Source organism: Sciurus vulgaris, assembly GCF_902686455.1.
Source record: "Sciurus vulgaris genome assembly, chromosome: 1".
NCBI classification, from domain to species: Eukaryota; Metazoa; Chordata; class Mammalia; order Rodentia; family Sciuridae; genus Sciurus; species Sciurus vulgaris.
In genome coordinates, this window is record NC_136461.1 from 5,712,700 (window position 1) to 5,733,117 (window position 20,418).

The 20,418-nt window shown below is 38.8% G+C and overlaps 1 protein-coding gene across 7 annotated transcripts in view; it reads right to left on the minus strand.

The window, feature by feature from the left end:
* RERE (arginine-glutamic acid dipeptide repeats) overlaps nt 1-20,418 on the minus strand; it is a 404,253-nt gene that overhangs the window by 144,459 nt on the left and 239,376 nt on the right. For 6 of the 7 annotated variants that reach the window (XM_079133348.1, XM_079133347.1, XM_079133349.1 and 3 more), the window contains one exon: nt 10,958-11,062. In XM_079133348.1, the coding sequence (XP_078989474.1) occupies nt 10,958-11,062 (105 nt within the window). Of the gene's footprint in view, nt 1-2,449; nt 2,647-10,957; nt 11,063-20,418 lie in introns of those variants that run through there. The other variant, XM_079133352.1, reaches the window with a different exon arrangement.

Here is a 20,418-nt window from a genome sequence, read left to right on the forward strand (position 1 = left end):
GAACCACATCCCCAGTCCTATTTTGCATTTTATTTACAGACAGGATCTCATCTCACTGAGTGGCTTAGCACCTTGTTTTTGCTGAGGCTGGCTTTGAACTCACGATTCTCTTGCCTCAGCTCCCGAGCTGCTGGTGTTACATGTGTGTGCCACCTCGCCCAGCAGGTGCTTCATTCCAGAATCAATGCTACACAGTATGGAGAAAAGTGGGAAGTTGCTCCAAACCTCCAAATGCAATGTTCAAACAAATATGATCATAACAGAAGGAGAACCCTCACATTATGGAAAAATAGATCTTAAGATAGCAATAAATGTCAACCTGAATTATTCCTCTTTAATTCGTCTCCTTAGTCACAATCCTAAAATTAAACCTGCAAGAATACAGATTATAACTTCAGGATTATTTTAAGTGTCAAGAATCCACCAAGTGGGGCTGCAAATTAGTGCAGCCACTCTGGAAAGCAATGTGGAGATTCCTTAGAAAACTTGGAAGGGACCCACCATTTGACCCAGCTATCCCACTCCTCAGCCTATACCCAAAGGACCTAAAATCAGCATACTACAGAGATACAGCCACATCAATGTTCATAGCTGCTCAATTCACAACAGCCAGATTGTGGAAGCAACCTAGATGTCCTTCAATTGACGAATGGATAAAGAAACTATGGTGTATACATATATATATACAATGGACTATTACTCAGCTATAAAGAATAATAAAATTATGGCATTTGCAGGCAAATGGACGAAATTGGAGAATATCATGTTAAGTGAGATAAGCCAATCTCAAAAAACCAAAGGACGAATGATCTCGCTGTTAAGCAGATGATGACTCATAATGGGGGGTGGGAGGGGGGCAAGAATGGAGGAAGGAGGGACTGTATAGAGGGAAAAGAGGGGTGGGAGGGGTGGGGGGAAAGGAAAAAATAACAATGAATCAAACATCATTACCCTATGTAAATGTTTGATTACGCAAATGGTATGCTGTTACTCCATGTACAAACAGAAACGACATGTATCCCATTTGTTTACAATAAAAATAAATTTAAAAAAAAAAAGAATCTACCAAGTTTAGCCTTAGTTAAAAACCTTCTGCTAAACTCAGAGGCTTTCTCTGACAAAAGTTGACCATGCAAAGGTCTGTATTTATACTAATATATACAACTAAAGAGTTTACACAAATCACTTCTCCTTTGTATCAATATACACTAAATTTCTTCCCTCACCTATGAGGGTTTTTCACACTTTTCTATATTGTATGTTTTCTTCTATCCTTACAAATACATAAAACTTACTGTAATTTCAAATTTTTTCCCAAAATCTATCAGAAGAAAAAAGGGGGGAGGGGAGCAACTAACTAACATAATTCAGAAACTTCACTTAAAATCTGCTTGAATAAGAATGCAACTAGTCCTATATCTGCCTATTCTGACTGGCTCCCTAAGTTTACCATGGAGAGAGTCATCTGTCTGAGCCCTCTCAGGGAACAGGAGGCACCAAAAGGACAACTTTCCCTGCGCAGTAAAGACCAGTATTAGCCATCAGGCCATGGGCACCCAAGGTGGCCTTGTCAACACCTCTGCATCCTAAGGCACCCACAACTCTTTTCACGTCTCTTCTATGGAATTCACAAGTCACACAGCAAAACACACATGCACACAACAAATGTTACCCTATTTTAAAATGAGCATACAAAAATAAATGCATGGAATACATGGAACCTCAACTTCTGACACAAACGTCAATACACACAGTTTTCAAATAATTGTGAAGAAATCTTCCTAAACTCCAAAAGGAAGATGGGTCTGCTTCCTTCTGAACACCACAAACTGATGTGACCTGACCTTTTCTTTTTTAAAATGCCATTTTAAGGTGAAACTGTTGCCACCCTAGTCCACAACTATTCCTTGCCTGTGTCAGATTTCAGAAAAAGATGACAAGAACTGTAATTTGTTCTGGCAAACAGGCTCTCAATCAAAACAGGTTCCACCCACCTTCAAAGCAACCAATAGCTGCCCACCTACCACCATTCCTAAAACATCCAAACAGAGCTGCTCTCTGGCCCAGGCAATCCCGAGACCGACGGCCACATGCGCAACAGGGAGGGGGCCTGCAGGCTGGCTCTGCAGGTCGGGAAGAGACAGCAAGCACCCAGCACGCTCGGTTAAAATCACACCACAGGAGGGAGAGGTGAGGGGAAAGGTGGGGAGGGCAGGGAGAGAGGGACCCACAAAGCTTCGCATTCCACATCTGCTTGCTGCAGCCCTGGGTAGAGCCCGTCCCCAGCTGTTTCCACACTCCCAACACCACCTCTAGGGCCAGCCGGGCGGGATCAGAGCACTCCCGGGAACGTGCACTGGAAGGATGAAACGATTCAGGAACACCTCCAGAAGTGAGGAGGGGCAGCAAAACCACCGCTGCGCCCGCGAGGCCGGAGGAAAGAGCCTACCTGCAGGGGCCGAAGGGATCCTCCATGACTAACAGAGCCCCGGGTGAGTCTAGCTGGATCCTACACCTCTACTTACCGCTAAAACTCTGCCCTTTTCTACTCTAACTACTCAAAATGGAGGCACATGCAGTCTGAGAGACCTCACAGAGCTTTCACTGAGCTTGTGCTATGACCTAAGCCTCCACGCAGAACGCAGAAACTTCCCCTCACACTGACAGGACTGAGCATGTGCTGTGACCCTCCCTCATCCACACACTGTCTCTGCACGACGCAATCAATCTCAACCCTGCTGTTTCCGTAAATAAAGCCCAGCCAACAGACTCTGCAGCTTCTCCCTGCACACCAAGCTAGTGTGCAGGGAAGTGGGGCCTTAGGAAGGGGATCTGAGACAGCCAACGCCAGGGAGCTCGGCAAGCCCTGCCAGGGGGAGGCTTCAGTCCATGCCTGCTCCTCCAGACAACAGCAAGTTCTGTTTTATCTTTTTTTAAATTTTTTTTTCTTTTAAGGAAATAGTGGTTTTAAATAGCAAGATCTCCCAAGAAAGAACAGAAACAAAAGACATGAACAAGTAAGATTAATTAGCAGAAACATTCCAACACATTTAAAATCATGTAGGAGCTAATTAAGAAAAGCAACTCCATCCATCTCTCTTTGAAAATCTTCAACACTGGGAAAACAAACACATCAAGGTAAACTATGGAGTGCATGGTACTGTCAAACAGACAAACACAGTGTCTGGTTGGTATAACAAGAAGGGTAACTCACAGTGACTATGAAGGCTGAAGCAGGAGGATCCCAAGTTTGAGGTCAGCCTCAGCAACTTAGCTCCCCCCCCCCCAAAAAAAAAATCTATACTATATGCATAGACCTAAAATCTTCCTTAAAGAAGCTAAAAAAAATCTCCCAATACTAAATTAAAAGGTTCCCTAAAGTAACACTAGCCCGATCTGATCTAGCTTGAAGACTGTCCTCACAGTAAGAAGGGCAAGAAAAATTCAAGCCAAGAGTTCAAAGACCGCCATGCCACAAACACCTAAGCACCCTCAGATCACATTTGAGGTCTCCTCATTCAAAACTCTGAGACCTGGGGTGGGGATGCAGCTTGGCAGTAGAGCACCTGCCTAGCACGCATGAGGCCCTGTGTTCAATTTCCAGCAGCATAAAATAAATAAGTAAATTCATTAAGGTTTACTCAGAAAGATTTCCAAATCTACATAAGCAAGGTCATCCCATCCTAGATTGGTGAGGATGAGGAGAGTACTCTTGCTGCTTTCACCACCAGCAGAGACACTTTCTATGAAAAATCTTTAAACACAGTTCACACCCTCTCTCCCAATCTCCGCCTCCCACAAACAGCAACCATGCTCTCCACCCATAAGAAACCCTCTGTGTAGGCTTACTCTCCACCTGCAAACTTAGGAATGATTTCAGGTATTAATTAGTTAAAATTAAAAAAGAAAAACAAAAGGAAGACCATGACTCTCCCCAAACCATAAAGAACAAGAAAGGATGAAAAGGCAGTGCCAATTCTGTTTCCCAGAAATGTAATGAAGAATCAGTACCACAGAAGCAAGCCCATGTCCACAGCACTCCTCCTATGCTTGGTGTGAACTAAGATCCAGTAAATCTCACTCTGCTCAAAACATGACTCAAAAAATACAAAACATGCCAGATACACTTAAGTTTGCCTTTTGGCCCAACACATGGTATAGGGTCTCCTAGGGTATACAGGATATACACGACATGTCCACAGAATTGTTGTAATAAGGAACAGTCTAAAGAAAATTACTTTCTGAAAACAAAAGTAAAGGAATTAGAACCTGGCAGCCAAATACCATGAATATGACCAGAACAGAATTCCTCTCAAAAGGATCCATTTAAACACACACACACACACACACACACACACACACACACACACAATCAAACCTTATCATAGAGAAAATGTTCATTGGGAGAAATCAATGTCATAATAATCTAATACATTCATCATTACTCTGAGAAACCATGGGAACTATTACATAGAACAGTATAAAACACCACTGTACAACAAGTCAAGAAAATTGTATTTCCAAAACTGTGTACTTTATCCCATTAGATACCTGGGTACCACCACAGGCACTTTATCAAAACCTCTGTAACATCCACTTACATCAATATCTTCATTGTCTTTCTAGCACTGGCATCTCACAGTTGTTCTTTACATGCCAACTGGAAAGACGCCCCCTTTTCCTGTCACCCATCAATAACAATACACCCTGGGTGACACTCCTTCACACCCTCTCTCCCAAAATTCCAGCCACCCTCTGCCTCTCCGCTCCTCTGCCTGCACCTTGCTGGGCAATTCCCCATCCTAGATGGTGAGGTCTTCTCAGGCAAGAACAATGTATACACCATCTGTTTAGAGTCACCCAACACTCTCATGCTGTATCTCAACAAATACACCTGAAGACAAAGATGGATACAATATTATTATATAGTATTTCTTGGCAAAAATTACATAATTCATGTAATTATGAAGAAAATATCAAAACAAACTCAAATTGAAGTTCATTTGGTAAAACTGGTTCCTACTCTTTAGAAAGGCCAATGTCATGAAAAATGCAGAAAAGTAAGGAAACATCAGGAGACTAAAGACAGGCAAAGGACAATTAAGGGATAGCAATGAAATGGTGACACAAGATTGTAGGGAAAAAGTACTAAGAAGAACACTACTGGAAAAACTGGCAAAATCTAAATATAGACTGTGTGGTATTATAGCAATGTGAACTTTCCTGATTTTAAGAACACACGTATTGAAGCTTTTGGAGAAGAGAAGGTTGCTGTCTGCAGTTAGTGCCAGCCTGGGCAACGCAGCAAGACCCCATCTCCAAAGAACAACCCAGGGGAAATACTCTAGAAAGTACTGAAGCAAAGATGGCAAACACAAAGATGAATATGGCAAAAACAGGCATAATAAACACATAATGAAGTTGAAAAGGTAGTAACATGAAAAATACATGAGACAAAAAATTAATAAAAATAAAATAGGGCAAAATGTTAACAAGTGGTGAGTGGGGTAAAAAAATATATTCTATGTACTAATCTTGTATCTCTTCTTTTTACATACGTAAGATCTCAAACTCAAAATTCAAAAATACCCAAAGCAAACTAAAAAATACCTTTACTAGCCCTCAACATCCAGTTTTCGTGGCCTCCAATGAACAGGTATGTTAGGGCAATGAGTGACTTGCCTGACTATTTTTGCCCCTGGTGCTCCGATTTCCAAACTGAAGCCACGTAACACCCAGTTACAAATGGAGTCCAAACTCAGAATATGGTAACAGCCCTCCTTCTTCTCAGAGAAGCTCAAGGAGCCCTAAACATAGTGATCAGGAATCAAGGACACCATTGTGTTCCTTTTAATCTTAAGTTCCAATGCTAGAAATGGGGCTATGCATCCTCTAACCAATCCTTGCTTCACACAGTATCTCAAATCCAGGACTCAACGATGCCAGGCAAGTGCTCTACCATTGAGCTGCACGCACTACCAGGTCTCTTCTGATACTCTTGAACATTAGATGTCTGCTTCCTGATGCTGACTTCGCTCTGGACCCCATCCCTGTACTGCTATTCCTAACCACAGGGACATGCATATATGCCCCCAGGCTGCCCCCAAGGTTTTCAGTCTGTGGACTATTTCTGGGGCTTTCCCAGAAGTCATGTGATCCCAGATGCATCTACAACATTTCTGAATCCCAGACATCACTCCCTCATCCTATTGATCCCTACTGAACAACAGGTGAAGGAAGCACACTTCTGAACAGTTTGGGGGAGGGGTGCTAAGTAAGACGAATATACTGTACAAATGGATTTTTTCTACAATTAAAAACGTTTATTATATAAAAACTGACTGAAATACCACTTGTCCACCAGAAAGGGACCCTGTCCCAGGAATAGAAGACACAGACCCAGAAGGATCAGGAGTACAGAAAAAAAGGCACTGGCCCATGGAGGAGTGCTTGACCTTGGGAGATGGGAAGACAGGGAAAAGGGACAAATGAGTTCAGCAAAATCTAAGTGCTATCAAGAGTAAGTTCATTTGCTATAAAAAGCCCAAATCTCTTTCTGAATTCTTGTTCTGATTTTTCATTAAAATAGTCCAATTATAAAAACTGCATTATTTCACATTATTTTCTTTACATAATCAATAAATATCGTTAGGTAAAGTTCACTATGGTCAATGAAGAAGTTTTAGCAAATGGTGCATATTTGCAAGGGATTCTATAATCAATATTCCAGTCAAGAATGCACAGTACTCAGGCTTCCTTGTCAGCATAATCAACCAGATGGCCAAAAAAACCTCTACCAGAGGTTTTCAAGGACTCAAAAATTTTTAGACTTTACTACTACAGTGAATATATCACACAGTGTGTAACACCCCAGCAGTGTTTAGACTACCTCATATACTATCACATTTGAATTTTTACAGCAAAATTGGTACACATTCACATGAAGCATACTAAATTAAAAACAGAAATAGCCTCAAGATGATTTTCAGGCCAGGTCTGGCCACCAAACAAGTTGGATGCTATATTTAGCATACAGAGTTTTAGATTTTCAGAGCTTTCAGATTTTTAGACTGAAGAGAGTATGGATAAGTATTATCACAGATACTTTATTATATTAACGATTAGCATTCTAGGCTAAAGATGAAATATAAGTTTATACCTAATAATAATACTGAAGTAATTCTAAGCCCACTTACCAAAAAAAAAAAAAAAAATCAATATTCCCAAATTTCAAAGGCATAAACCAAAGAGCACAGAATAGTTGATTTGTTTTCCATTATGATATATTAGTTCAACTAGTAACACAATCAGGACCAAAAGTTCAGAAAAACAAGGTCCCTGAGAAGACACAACATTCTGAAACATAAAGACCACATTAGTGGAGAAATAAAAAGGGAACTGGAGGAATCCTGAGATTTTAAAAGGATCTACGAAACTGAATATTAAAAACTTTTTCAATATTTTAGTGCTGACTGATATGCAAAGTAAATTTACAGAAAAATACATACATTAACTTTTAACTATCAGAAAGTTTGCTCTGAGAAAAAATTCCACCTTGAAGTTCAATTTCAACTGCTCACTTAGTGTTAAGCTCTTGCATTATTTAAGGGGAAGGTACCAGTTATCAGTTTACAGCCACAGAATTCCTACCCCTTAACTTTCAGTGGTCTTATTGATACATCTGCTATCTTTGAGGAGCATTCCACAAGCTTAAAAAAAAAAAAAAAAAAAAAAAAAAACACAGCTTAACATTTCCTCTCCACATGAACTTCCACTTACCTAAATGGCACAGGGTGCCAAAGGCTGGCACACAGCACTACATCTATGTAGCCACGACTGCATCCTAGTCCTGCTCATTCAAGTAAGGGGAAACTACACAAGAAACCAGTTTATCACACAGCTTCAACCCTCGCAAACTTGAAACCAAGTCAGAAACAGGTAACTCTACAAGAATATGCACCCTGGGCAGTCTAAGAATCAGGCAGCACATAAATGAGATGAAAGAAATGCAAAGTCTTTTTATACTGCGTTAAATCACACAAATTCTTGTGATCTTTTGAGCAGCTGTGAAAACTACCCAATCAACCCTGGATTTCAGAGATATAAAGTGGTATTCAGAATGAGACCAGCAAGACAAAGCGACAGGCCATACTGGCTCTAATGCAGCAGCAAATGTCTTTCTTTTTCTTTTTTCTGAACTGGGGGGTATTGTGTGGTACTGGAGATTAAACCCAGGGGGTGCTTTACCATTGAGCTACACCTGTGTAGACCTTTTATTTTATTTTTTTATTCTAAAGTTTTAAACTTTGAGACAGTGTCTACTGAGTTGCTGAATGTCTTGCTAGGTTCCTGAGGATGGCCTTGAATTTGCCATCTTCCTACTTCAGAGTTCTGGCTCCCCAAGATTAAAGACATGTACCGCCATGCCTAGTGCTGTACCAAATTTCTACAAGGGCTTTGACACTTGAACTGTGAAAAGTGTGATGTGCCTCAAACTGTATTTATAAATAAACATTCATATATTTGCTGAGTTCAATTCAACCAATGTCTCTCAAGCACTTAAAATATATGAAGCACAAGTTGAATGAATGTTAAGTGTAGAACTGAACAAATAACCACCACAAATTTCAAAATACTGCTACTGATTCAGGATGCAGATCTTAAAAAAGGGCATTACTGTTCTCTTTTCCTGTAAAGAGAGACAAACAATATTCTTCTACTGTATACTTAACCCAACTTTTACAACAAAATTGAGGGATGGAAGTATAGCGCAGTGATAGAGCACTTGGTTGGCTCTGGGTTCAACCCCCACTACCTTCTGCACCACCCCACATAAATACCACCTGATAGGAAATGTGACCCTGAATGACTGCCAGCAACACACAATGAAAAAATTGAGACACCCGGTGTGCCTATCTAGCTTAGAGAGGAAAGTTATGTATTGCTTTTAATAAGCATTCAACAAAAAGGGCTATGGATGTACTCAGTGGTAAAGCATCCCTGGGTTCAATTCCCAGTATAAAGGAAAACAAAACAGAGGTACAACTTAAAAGAGTAAAAAATAAATTTGAGGGCTGGGGTTGTAGCTAAGTGGTAGAGCGCTTGCCTAGCACATGGGAGGCACTGGGTTCCATCCTCAGCACCACCTAAAAACAAATAAATAAAATAGAAGTGTTGTGTCCATCTATAACCAAAAAATATTTTTTTAAAAAAAATTGATTGATCATGAATCTTAGAACCAAACATTTAAAAGACAAAAACTATTTTAGCTAATTGACTAATGCACTCTAACTTGTACAACATATGTATCACAGTTAAATAAGTATGGGATCACTAAAATAACCACAGTCAGGCACAGTGGCACATCCCTTAATCCCAGCAACTTGGGAGACTAAAGCAAGAGGATCATAAGTTGGAGGCCAGCCCCAGCAACTTAGCAAGATCCTGTCTCAACAGGAAAATAAAAGTTCAGTGGTAAAATGCCTCAGGGTTCAATCTTCAGCATCAAAATAACAATAACAAACTGCAGTGACAACCATCACCAACTGATTTATCTCTATACAGAAACTCACCTAGAAAATAGAATGACATGACAATGCACATAAAAAAAAAAAAAATTTCAAAATAAAAGATACTTCTGAAATATTTCCACCAGATCTTTTTTAATCTTTAGAACATGGCCTTCTTTTGAAAAAGAAAAGCTCAAGTTTCACTGTACTATAAAGGAAAAAAAAGGGTATTCTTAAGAGGTAAGCAAAAATAGATAAGCATAATCCTCCTACTCCTACAGCTATTGTCTAGGATAGAGAGGAAGAGACAGAAAAACAGACACACTAATATATATTATGCCTCAACAGTTCTCTGTGCAGACTTATGCAATCACAACAAAACATGTTCCCTTTAATCAACTCTTCAGTGACTAGAATATTCTAAATTTTGTATATGATTTCTCAGCATCCTCTAGAAAAAGTTTTCATTAAAATAGTATTTGTTTTGCAATTACATTCAGTGGATAATAAAGTAATATTCCTTGAGTCAATTTTATTTCTTTCTAAATTTTCACATTTGTAAATAGGTCTTGGGTGTCCAGAGCATGAATTACTTGATCACCTGCTAATATCCTCCATCTTTTCCCCATCCCCGCTTCCTGGCACTGAGAATTGAACCCATGGGCCTTCTACATGCTAGACAAGCACTCTAACACTGGGCTACATATTCAGCCCGTTTGTTATTTATTTTGAGATAGGGTCTTGCTAGACCGCCCAGGCTGACCTCTAACTTGTCATCTTCTTGCCTCAGCAGGTGCACAACCACACCCAGCTCCTTTTTCAAAAAATACTTAATAAATCATGTAGTCACATGATTGATCCAGGGCACGTGAATAAACATACATTCTTATTCAAACTCTTCCATATGCTAAGAGTATTACAGACATAAACAAAAAATTCTTCCTGTGAAATTATTTTGACCCTATTGCTTTTTATTTAAATAATCATAATTCTGTTGTTACATGGATCTTAACAAGTTGGCTAAGAATAGGAAGTTTCTGTTTCATACAGTAGCCTCACTGAAGATATTTCAGTGAGCGCTCTTGGGATTTTATTACCAAGAGTGAATAAAACAAATGAGTTACCAACAAATTTTCCAAAATTACCTAGTCTTTTTCAACATGGTACCATGGAAACACTTTGATAAAATATGCATCAGAGAAATAATGGCCAATTAAAAACGCAGATCAACTAAGTTTTTTATCCCACCCCTCTACACCCAAATTTTCCCATCTTTCCTTTTCCTAACAAAACTAAAGAATAAGCAACAAGGTGATTTAGGTGCCAAAGACATTAAATACAGAGTTGACATCCAGGTGTATAAACATACACATGCAGTTACATACACAAAACACACAGTGAGAAAAGGCAAACAGTTCTCACTGAGTGGACACAAGTGACTCACTTACCTTGTCTCAGGGTTGTAGCCTAATATGTAGAAAAAGGAGTCTACTCGGGCTTTAAACTCTCTAGCAGCAAATATGTCAGAAAAATGGGAGATGTTACACTTCCCTCTGGGGGCAGAAAAAGATAAAAAATATATTAGTAATAACCTCGATTGTCTTGCAAATCAAAATACTACTGGAGAAATAAGGAAGCATGTGACTAAATCCATGGTACCTGTGGAATAAGGTTACAAATTCCATACTTGTTTCTTAATTCATGACTTCTTTTTTTAACTCAACGGCTTTTATTTCATCATTTTGGCAATAAAGTAAAAATTAATAAACTGGAGGCAGGACTATGATAAAAGAACACTAAGCAAACTAGAAGTGAATGGGGAAGTTAGGATTAAAACCATAGGAAAAGTATGGATGGAAAATTCAGTCTAAAGACTTTCTAAATCATCAAAGCAAAATGGGCCTTTTCTTAATGCTACATATTAAACTGTTAAAGCTAAAATGGGAATCAGATATTTCTTGGCAATACAGCTTCAGGCCAGTATTTTTCTTCTTCTTTAACATGCAAGAAATAATCTGGCTTAGAAATGTAAACATAAATTTGAATTTTTTATATAAAGATGGGCTCCGGTACACAAACAGTTCCCCAAATGTTCAGGCAGAATTAACTGACTCTAAGTTGGAAATTACTCTCCCACAGAAATATTGCAAACAAGAGCAGTAAGCTTTCTAGGTTCAACTAACAACAAAAATCAAACCACCTTGTAGCTAAAAACCACAATACGACAGAACTGCTTGAGCATCTTTTTACACACCAAGAACCCAACATAGATGTTAGAAACATTATACCATGCAGCAGGGTCCAGCTTCCCATTACAGACATACAGATAGACAGACACACACATACACGGTGTAAAGGTTTCCAAGAAGGCAAAGAATTGGAAAAACTTCAACTCAGTTAGTGATCACAGAAGGTAACTTTAATGTCAAGTGGAAGCCAAAGCCTGTAATGCAATTAGATGGAAATCAGAGGATGGACAGCCCCCATTTCACATCCACAACACCTAAAGCAAGCCTTCAGGACTTTCCATCCTGTCCCCCCCGACTCCAGCAGGCTATCCTCATGGGTATGCACCTTAACAACATACTCAACAGCTAGAGAGAAAAACTGGCTGAGAGATACCAATGGGGTACCTTCATTTCCTACTAAGAAACTTTAAAACTCTTCCTTTCCCCAAGGACTTACATAACTGTGACCAAAGCTTCAGTAATGAGCAGAAGCTAAGAATGTCTCAAACCAACTCTATTTTTTAAATTAAATAATGACATTGTTGGCTTATTAAAGTCCCTTTACTATAGAGGAGAACACAGTTCAGGGTGACTAGGCACTTGAAACATGGCTAATAAAATTTACAGGAACTGAATTTTAAATTTTACTTAATCTTAATTAATGTAAATTTAAATAGCCACACGTAGCTGGTGGCTACTATTGAACAGCACAGATTTATAGAACATTTCCATCACCACAGAAATTTCTACTGGAAACACTATAACATTCCTACTATAAGTAGATATCAAGAGTCAATTCAAAAAATATACAAAGCAGACATCAGCCTTCCAGGCTCCCAGAACCTATCCCTCTGGTTTTATCTATCTAATCTATCTATCTATCTATCTATCTATCTATCTATCTATCTATCTATCTATCTATCTATCTATATCTATCTATCTTATGTATCTATCTATCTATTTATTTCTTTATTTATTGTGCTGCTGGAGATTGAAACCAGAGCCTTGTACATACGAGGCAGGCACTCTACCAACTGAGTTATATACCCAGCGCCCCAGCTGATTTTTTTTTTTTGAACAGTAATGAGAAATATATTTTAGAAAGATAAATTATCAAAAATGGAGATTTATTTTTAATTTATTTTTATTGTAAACAAATGGGATACATGTTGTTTCTGTTTGTACATGGAGTAACAGCAAATGAGCTTCTGGAAAAGCAGCAGCAAGTCAGGTCATTGAGCCACAATAGTGGGCTCACTCTGAGACCAGCTACCCATCTATGAAAAGTGGTTCAGTCCCTGGAGCTTAGAGGAGGCAAGTAAGGACCTTTTCACAGTTAAATAGGATAATGATACCTATTACACCTACCTTGAACAATACTAAGACAATCACATAAAGAAAGTCTATGAAACTCTGCATATCACAATGCAATGAAGAATAAGTTATTACTATTACTGTTCATTACCAAAGAACGATTCTTATTATTCTTTTGATACCTTTAAACTGGAGAAATTAATTTAAAAGAATAGAAATCCAGCAACACACAATTCTAAATATAGGTACTGCAAATCAAACATGTTAGGGCAGTTTATCAATGTCAGCATTGCTGATATTTTGGACTGAATAATATTTGTCAGGGGCTCTCCGGTGAACATTAGGACGTTTAGCTACATCCCTGGTCCCCTACCCAGCAGCATTCACACACAGTTTTTTAAATATTTTTTTCAGTTGTAAATGGACACAATACATTTATCTACCTACCTACCTACCTACCTACCTACCTACCTACCTATCTATCTATCTATCTATCTATCTATCTATCTATCTATCTATCTATCTATCTATCTATCTATCTATCTATCTATCTATGGTACCAAGGCTTCAACTCAGGAGCACTCGACCACTGAGCCACATCCCCAGCCCTATTTTGTGTTTTATTTATAGAGACAGGGTCTCACTGAGTTGCTTAGTACCTCAATCTTGCTGAGGCTGGCTTTGAACTTCCTATCCTCCTGTCTCAGTCACACTTATCACTGGGATTACAGGCGTGTGCTACTGTGCCCGGCTTATTTTATTTATTTTTATGTGGTGCTAAGGATCGAACCCAGTGCTTCAACACATGCCAGACAGGCCCTCCACCACTGAGCCACAAGCCCAGCCCCTCACACACGTATTTTTTTTTCATACACATATTTTAACAATCAAAAATGTCTCGAGACATTGCCAAATGTCTCCTGGGGAGGGCAAAATAACTGGCTAGGGAAAGCCAAAACAGCAGGAACTGAATCATGTCGTCTGCTAAATGGTTATGAAACTGCAGCAACGGTATTTTTCTCTACCATGTGTCCCCTATGTGCTTAATGTTTGTGTCTTGAAGGTTACTGATCTTTAATTTTATATCCTGCTACTCAACTGAATTATTATTTTACAGAGGGGGTTTTTGCTGTTTGGTTTGGCTTTTTGCTTTGCTTTTTTCTGAGACAGGGTCTAACTATGTTGCTCAAGCAGGTCTAGATGCATGAGTTTAAGTGATTCTTCCTTCTCAGCCTCCCAGCTCACTAGACTAGACATGTGCCACCACACCAGGTCCACAGCTTCACCCTTCATTATTTAAGACTTGCAAAGAAACACAGCAGTACTTCTTACCTTTCTCCTGCCTCTCACTGCACCGTACATCTGGTACAACATGGAAAGCAATAAAAGTAGTAGACATTGTTCCATAGTTTCTGATCTCACTGGAAATGTCTTACATGTTCTCATTAAATATATTAGCTTTAATCAAATCATGATCCTAGCTTTGGAGAATATCATATGTTTTCTTCTCTAAGATTTATTAATATGGCATAGGATATTCAGAGTCTGTAACACTGAACCAATCTTGCTTTCTTGGAATAAATTCCAGTTGTTCATAATATATTTTTAAATGATATTAGGATTTTAAAAAACAGGACTTAATTAGCTCTAATGTTGTTTCCCCTTTAATTTCTGCTCTATTTTTCTCATTGTACTTTGTACTTTTCTATAAATAGCTATTATTCATAAGAGCTTTATTCATAGTACCCAAAAGAATTCAAATGTCCATCCCACATGAAAATAAAAACAAATTGTGGGGATGGAATGTAATTCAGCGGCAAAGCGCTTGCCTCATATACACAAGGCCCTGGGTTCAATTCCCAGTTCCAAAAAAGAAAAAAAAAAAATGTACTTGCACAATGAACAATAAATAACACAAAGAACCACTGATACACAGAACATCATGGACACAACTAAAAATTGAATGAAACCATATGCCCAAAAAGTATATACTGAATGATTCCACTTATAAAAAGTTCTAGAACAGGCAAAAATAATGCACGTTGAGAAAAACCTGAACAGCAGTTTGCTTCTGAGTAGGAAATTTTGAGAAGGAAAGAATCCATAGGGAAATTTCTGGGACAGTGGGAATGTGCCAGGGACTGATTCAAGTAAAAAAATTCATGAAAATGTACACTTAAAAACCTGCATTTTACTGTGATTTTGAAAAAAAGTATTAAGGGGTGGGGCTAGTGATATAGCTCAGTGATAGAGCACTGGTCTAGCAAGCACAAGGCCCTGGGTTCAATCCCTAGCACCACAAAAAAACTGTTAAAAAATAAATACATAAGCTTGGCAAGGTGGCACACACCTGTAATCCCAGCAGCTGGGGAGACTGAGGTAGGAGGATCATGAGTTCAAAGTCAGCCTCAGCAACTCAGCAAGACCCTGTCTCAAAATTAAAAACGGGCTGGGATGTGGCTTAGTGATAAAGCGACACTGGGTTAAATCCCCTAAACCAGAAACAAAAAACAAAGAAAAACGTAAAAACTTTCTGAGGCCAATAAAACAGCAGGAATCATCTGCACACAGCTGTGGCTGTTGAAAGGTGTTCCTCTTGCCATCACTGAAGCCTGCGGCCCTGAGTACTGAGCAAAGCTCAAAGACAGAGCTGACATAAGCAAAGGACTGTGCAGTGACTGGTTCCCTCTTAAAACTCCCATCCCTCCCACCTTGCTTAAATACCTGGTCTCAGAGTTTATAAGGTTCTGCCTTCTCCCCATACAAAGCAATGCTTCACTGTCAACAGCAACACAACTGAAGACAGGGAAGCCCCGCATCCTAGAACCCTGATGTTCTTCAGTAAAGAAGGTGCCCTGGGTACGATGCCAATGGAGGAGTCCTCTGGCAAGTGGAATGGGCCAAGTAAGGATGAAGGACAAGAAAGAGAACCTCCACCATGCAAGGAGACAGTGCAAATGGGACCAGTGACCTAAACATTCACTCCCACAAGCCACCAATAACTGGGAGTATCCTAATACCCTAGCACAGGAGAACCCCAAGGAAACTTGTGAAGAGCACGCCAGCACACATGGAATGTTTATGGTACAACTGTTTCTGTAACTCTTACCTGACCATGAAAACAAACAAGGAAAAAACTGAAGGAATCACTATCTTGTCTAGATATCTAAGCCACTGGATTAGATAGGTACAGAAAGTTTTTAAAAATTTACTGTCTGTTTTGCATTCTTCCGTTTCTACAGTCCTCCTGTGGGCTACCTGAACTTTTTTCAGAATCCCATCTTGATTTATATTTACTGTTTTTGAGCACAATACTTGGCATAGTTTTCAAAATGCTTGCTCTAGGTATAACAAGTGTACACATAACTTATCACAGTCCACTGGTATCAATGCCTTATCAGTTCTAGTCAAGGGTAGAAATCCTACTTTCACTTAGGTCCCCCCTTCTGCCTTCTCACTTTTTAAATATAACTGACTTATGCATTTCTTCTACATACATTCAGCAAAAATCACAGCACTGTTTGGATTCCATGGTTGTGTTTATAATATAATCTTGAAATTTCATTCATTTAACTGTTTTTTTTTCAATTTTATTGATATGTTTGATGCAAATAATTTCCCTCTGATCACTGCTTTAAATGAACACTGAGAATTCTGAAACACAACATTTTTATGATAATTTTTTAAAATTTTCTTAATCTCAGCTTATATTTCCTCCTATACCCTAAGAGAAAATTTCCAGGTGAAAGAGACTTGTTCACAGTAAATAAACTATAGGCTTATTGCATTACAACCAGATATTTTCTCTGTAATCTAATATATGATTGATATATTGTGCCAAAGAATAAAGAATATACATTGTCTATTATTAAGAGTATACAGTTCACTATATGTCTGAGATTAAGAGGAAAAGTAATCAAAATGTATAAAATCTATATGAAGAAAATTTCCGAACACTCCTAGAAGGATACAAAAGTCATCAAGGATCAATAGAAAAAATACCACTTGTCCTTAGATAGGAAAACCAAACACTGCACCTCTCCACAGCCTCATTAAAAGCTGAATACAAGCCCAATACTAATGCCAACATACTAGTTATGGACTACAACAATACTAATGATCGCATGGAAAAACAAATGACTAAACAATGGGGAACTCACTGCACCAGACATTAAATCATACTAAAAGGCTTCTTTAGTTAAAGGAGTATAGTGCAAGCATATAAACAGACAACAGAATAATAAAGAAAGGAAAAAAAATCCAGATAACATATGAAAAATAATACAGACAAAGCTGGTATCTCAAACTACTAGGTTAAAGACAAACAAGCCAGATGAGATGGCACACACCTGTAATCCCAATGACTTCAGAGGCTGAGACAGGAGGAATCCAAGTCTGAGGTCAGCCTCAGAAACTTAGAGAGGCCCTAAGCAACTGAGTGAAAACCTCTTGCAAAATGAAAAATAAAAAGGGCTGGGGATGTGGCTCAGTGGTAGGGCACCTCTGGGTTCAATTCCCAGTATGGGCAAAAAAAATTAAAAACAAACTTGACTACATGGTGCTGGGACAATTAAGTAAAATTCTTCTTTAAATATGTTATAGGAAAAGGCTTTTTAAATATGGCTTAAATTCCAGAGTCATTCATAAAAGAAAAGACTGATTCATCTGACTGAATAAAAATGTGCATTAAAAAAAAAAACAACAAAAAAAACACTAAACAGGGGCTGGGGAGATAGCTCAGTTGGTAGAGTGCTTGCCTTGCAAGCACACGGCCCTGGGTTTGATTCCTAGCACCGCAAAAAACAAAAACAACAACAACAACAACAAAAAAAAAAAAAACTAAACAAAATCAAAAGAAAACTGGCACTAGTGGAAGAAAATATTTGCCACATGTACAACATACCCCAGACATATAAAGAACTTTTTAAAAGTGAAAGACAAAAACTCAACAGAAAAGATCAGATAATTCATATTCTTTAAACGTAAGGAAAATGTTCAAACTCAAGTAAAACTACACTACCATGCCACTTCTAACCTACCAGACAGTAATGCATGTAAGTGGTTTACACAAATATACACATACACACTTATGTATTTATTTATTTATTGGTACCTGGGATTGAACCAAGGGGTACTTACCCACTGAGCCACATCTCCAACCACCAGCCCATTTTTTAAAATTTGAGACCCTAAGTTGCTTAGGGCCTCACTAAGATGCTGAGGCTGGTCCTTGAACTTGCAATCCTACTGCTTCGGACTCCCAAATCAATAGGATTACAAGCATGTGATACTGAACCTGGTGTAAGAAATTTTTAAATAAAACAAATGGGGTTGTGACTCAGTGGTAGAGCACTTGACTAGTATGCATGAGGCACTGGGTTCGATTCTCAGCACCAAAGAATAAAAATAAAGGTCTATCAACATCTAAAAAAATATTTTAAAAATAAATAAATAAAAAATACTAGGAAAACAAGCAGTTTTATACACCATCAGAGGAAATGCAAATTGGCACATACCCTCTAAAGAGAAATTTGGTAACAGTTAATAAACCATGTAAACATAAACCATTCCACACAGCAATCCCACCACTATAAATTTACCCATAGATATGCACAGTCAATAAGAAAATACATATGTACAATGATATTTACTGAAGCATCACTCACAGCTGCAACATTTACAAATCACCTAAATACCTACACGCAGCAGAGCAAATGAATAAACAAATGAATAAACGATCATAAATACATTTAACGGAATACCATGCAAGAGAGAATGAGAAAGATCTCTATAAACTAATATGAGCAATTCCCAAAACATACTGTCAAGTGAACAGTGCAAAGGACAAAAGATAGCAATAGCATTCTGCTCCTCATGTGAGAGGGAATTCTGAGAAAATAGACATGAATTTGCAAATTTGTGAAAAGAAAGTGCAGAGAAGATAAACCAGGAAGTAAATTAATCAGCTCCTGCTACATAACCTGGATCTTGCATGACCCACAAAGGCCCTTGTGGGAAGTGAAGTAATCTTTGAAAGGAGGGCTAGTGGGAACCTGGACCCTTTTCACTTTTTAGCACCAAGGACTGAACACAGAGAAACTTTACCAATGGGCCACATCCCCAGCTCTTTCTGATTTTTGAGACAGGGTCTCGCCAAGTTGCTTGGGGCCTCACTGAATTGCTGAGGCTGGCCTTGAACTTGCAATCCTCCTAGCTCCAGCCTCCTGAATAGCTGGGATTATAGGTGTGCACTACCAGGCCCAGCTCTCTTCCTTTTCTGTTTTCTGGCCATAAAGTGAGCAGTTTGACTCTGCTGCACTTTTACACCTGATGTGCTTCCTCTCCACAGGGCCAAGGGAATGTGGATTAGAACCTTGAAAACTGAGAGCCAAAACAAACGTTTCCTCTTCACAATTATTTCAGGTATTTTGTTATAGTGACAGAAAGTGGACTAACCCAGTTACCAACTGCAGGCAGACAGGAAAGAGGGAAAGAATGAAAAACTGAAACACGACAGCCACTTGAAGTGTCTATTTTATTATAGCTCTGACCTCCAGAACCACCCAGATAATGGATGGTGGATGCAGTGGTGCATGCCTGCAACCCCAGCAACTTAGGAAGCTGAGGCAGAAGGCTTGCAAATTCAAGTTCAGCCTCAGTAATTTAGCAAGGCCCGAAGAAACTTAGTGAGATTTTATCTCAAAATAAAACGTAAAAGGGGCTGGTAATATGGCTTAGTGGTAATCCCCAGTGCCCCCCCCCAAAAAAAGAACTTACCTAAGTAATTGGAAAACAATATCTTACCTATATACTGTAAGGCTAAAGACAAAAAAATGCGTCAATAAATGTGTTTTTCACAACAAAATGGGTTACAAATTCTGAAACTAAGTTCTATGTATTCTAGAATTGAACAAAAACAGGTAAATATATTTTAACAATAAAAACCGAGTTCCTCACTATTGGAGAAAGAAGTTACAAAAAAAGGGGAAGAATAAAACAAATAATATGGAATTGAACTGAAATCCAAAATATCAGTATAATCTCACAGTGTGTGGTGCAGGGTGGGGGAATGCAGACAGGAGTCAGTACACACACATATACATCCTGCTCTGTGCAGCAAGAGAGCCTAGAGGCAACAACACCCAGTGGTTCATAAGTAGGCCTAACAGTCAGATCTTGGCTTCCAAATTCTGTTATCCACAAAAAGGAACCAGGGCTCCTTGGAAAATAGTTAATTCCAGCACCAGCGCTGGGAAATTATGAAATGAGTCTGAGAATATATCGTGGAGTCCGAAAATAAGAAAGGTCTTAATAGCCAGGTTCGCAGGCACACACCTGTAATCCCAGCAGCTTTGGAGGCTGAGGCA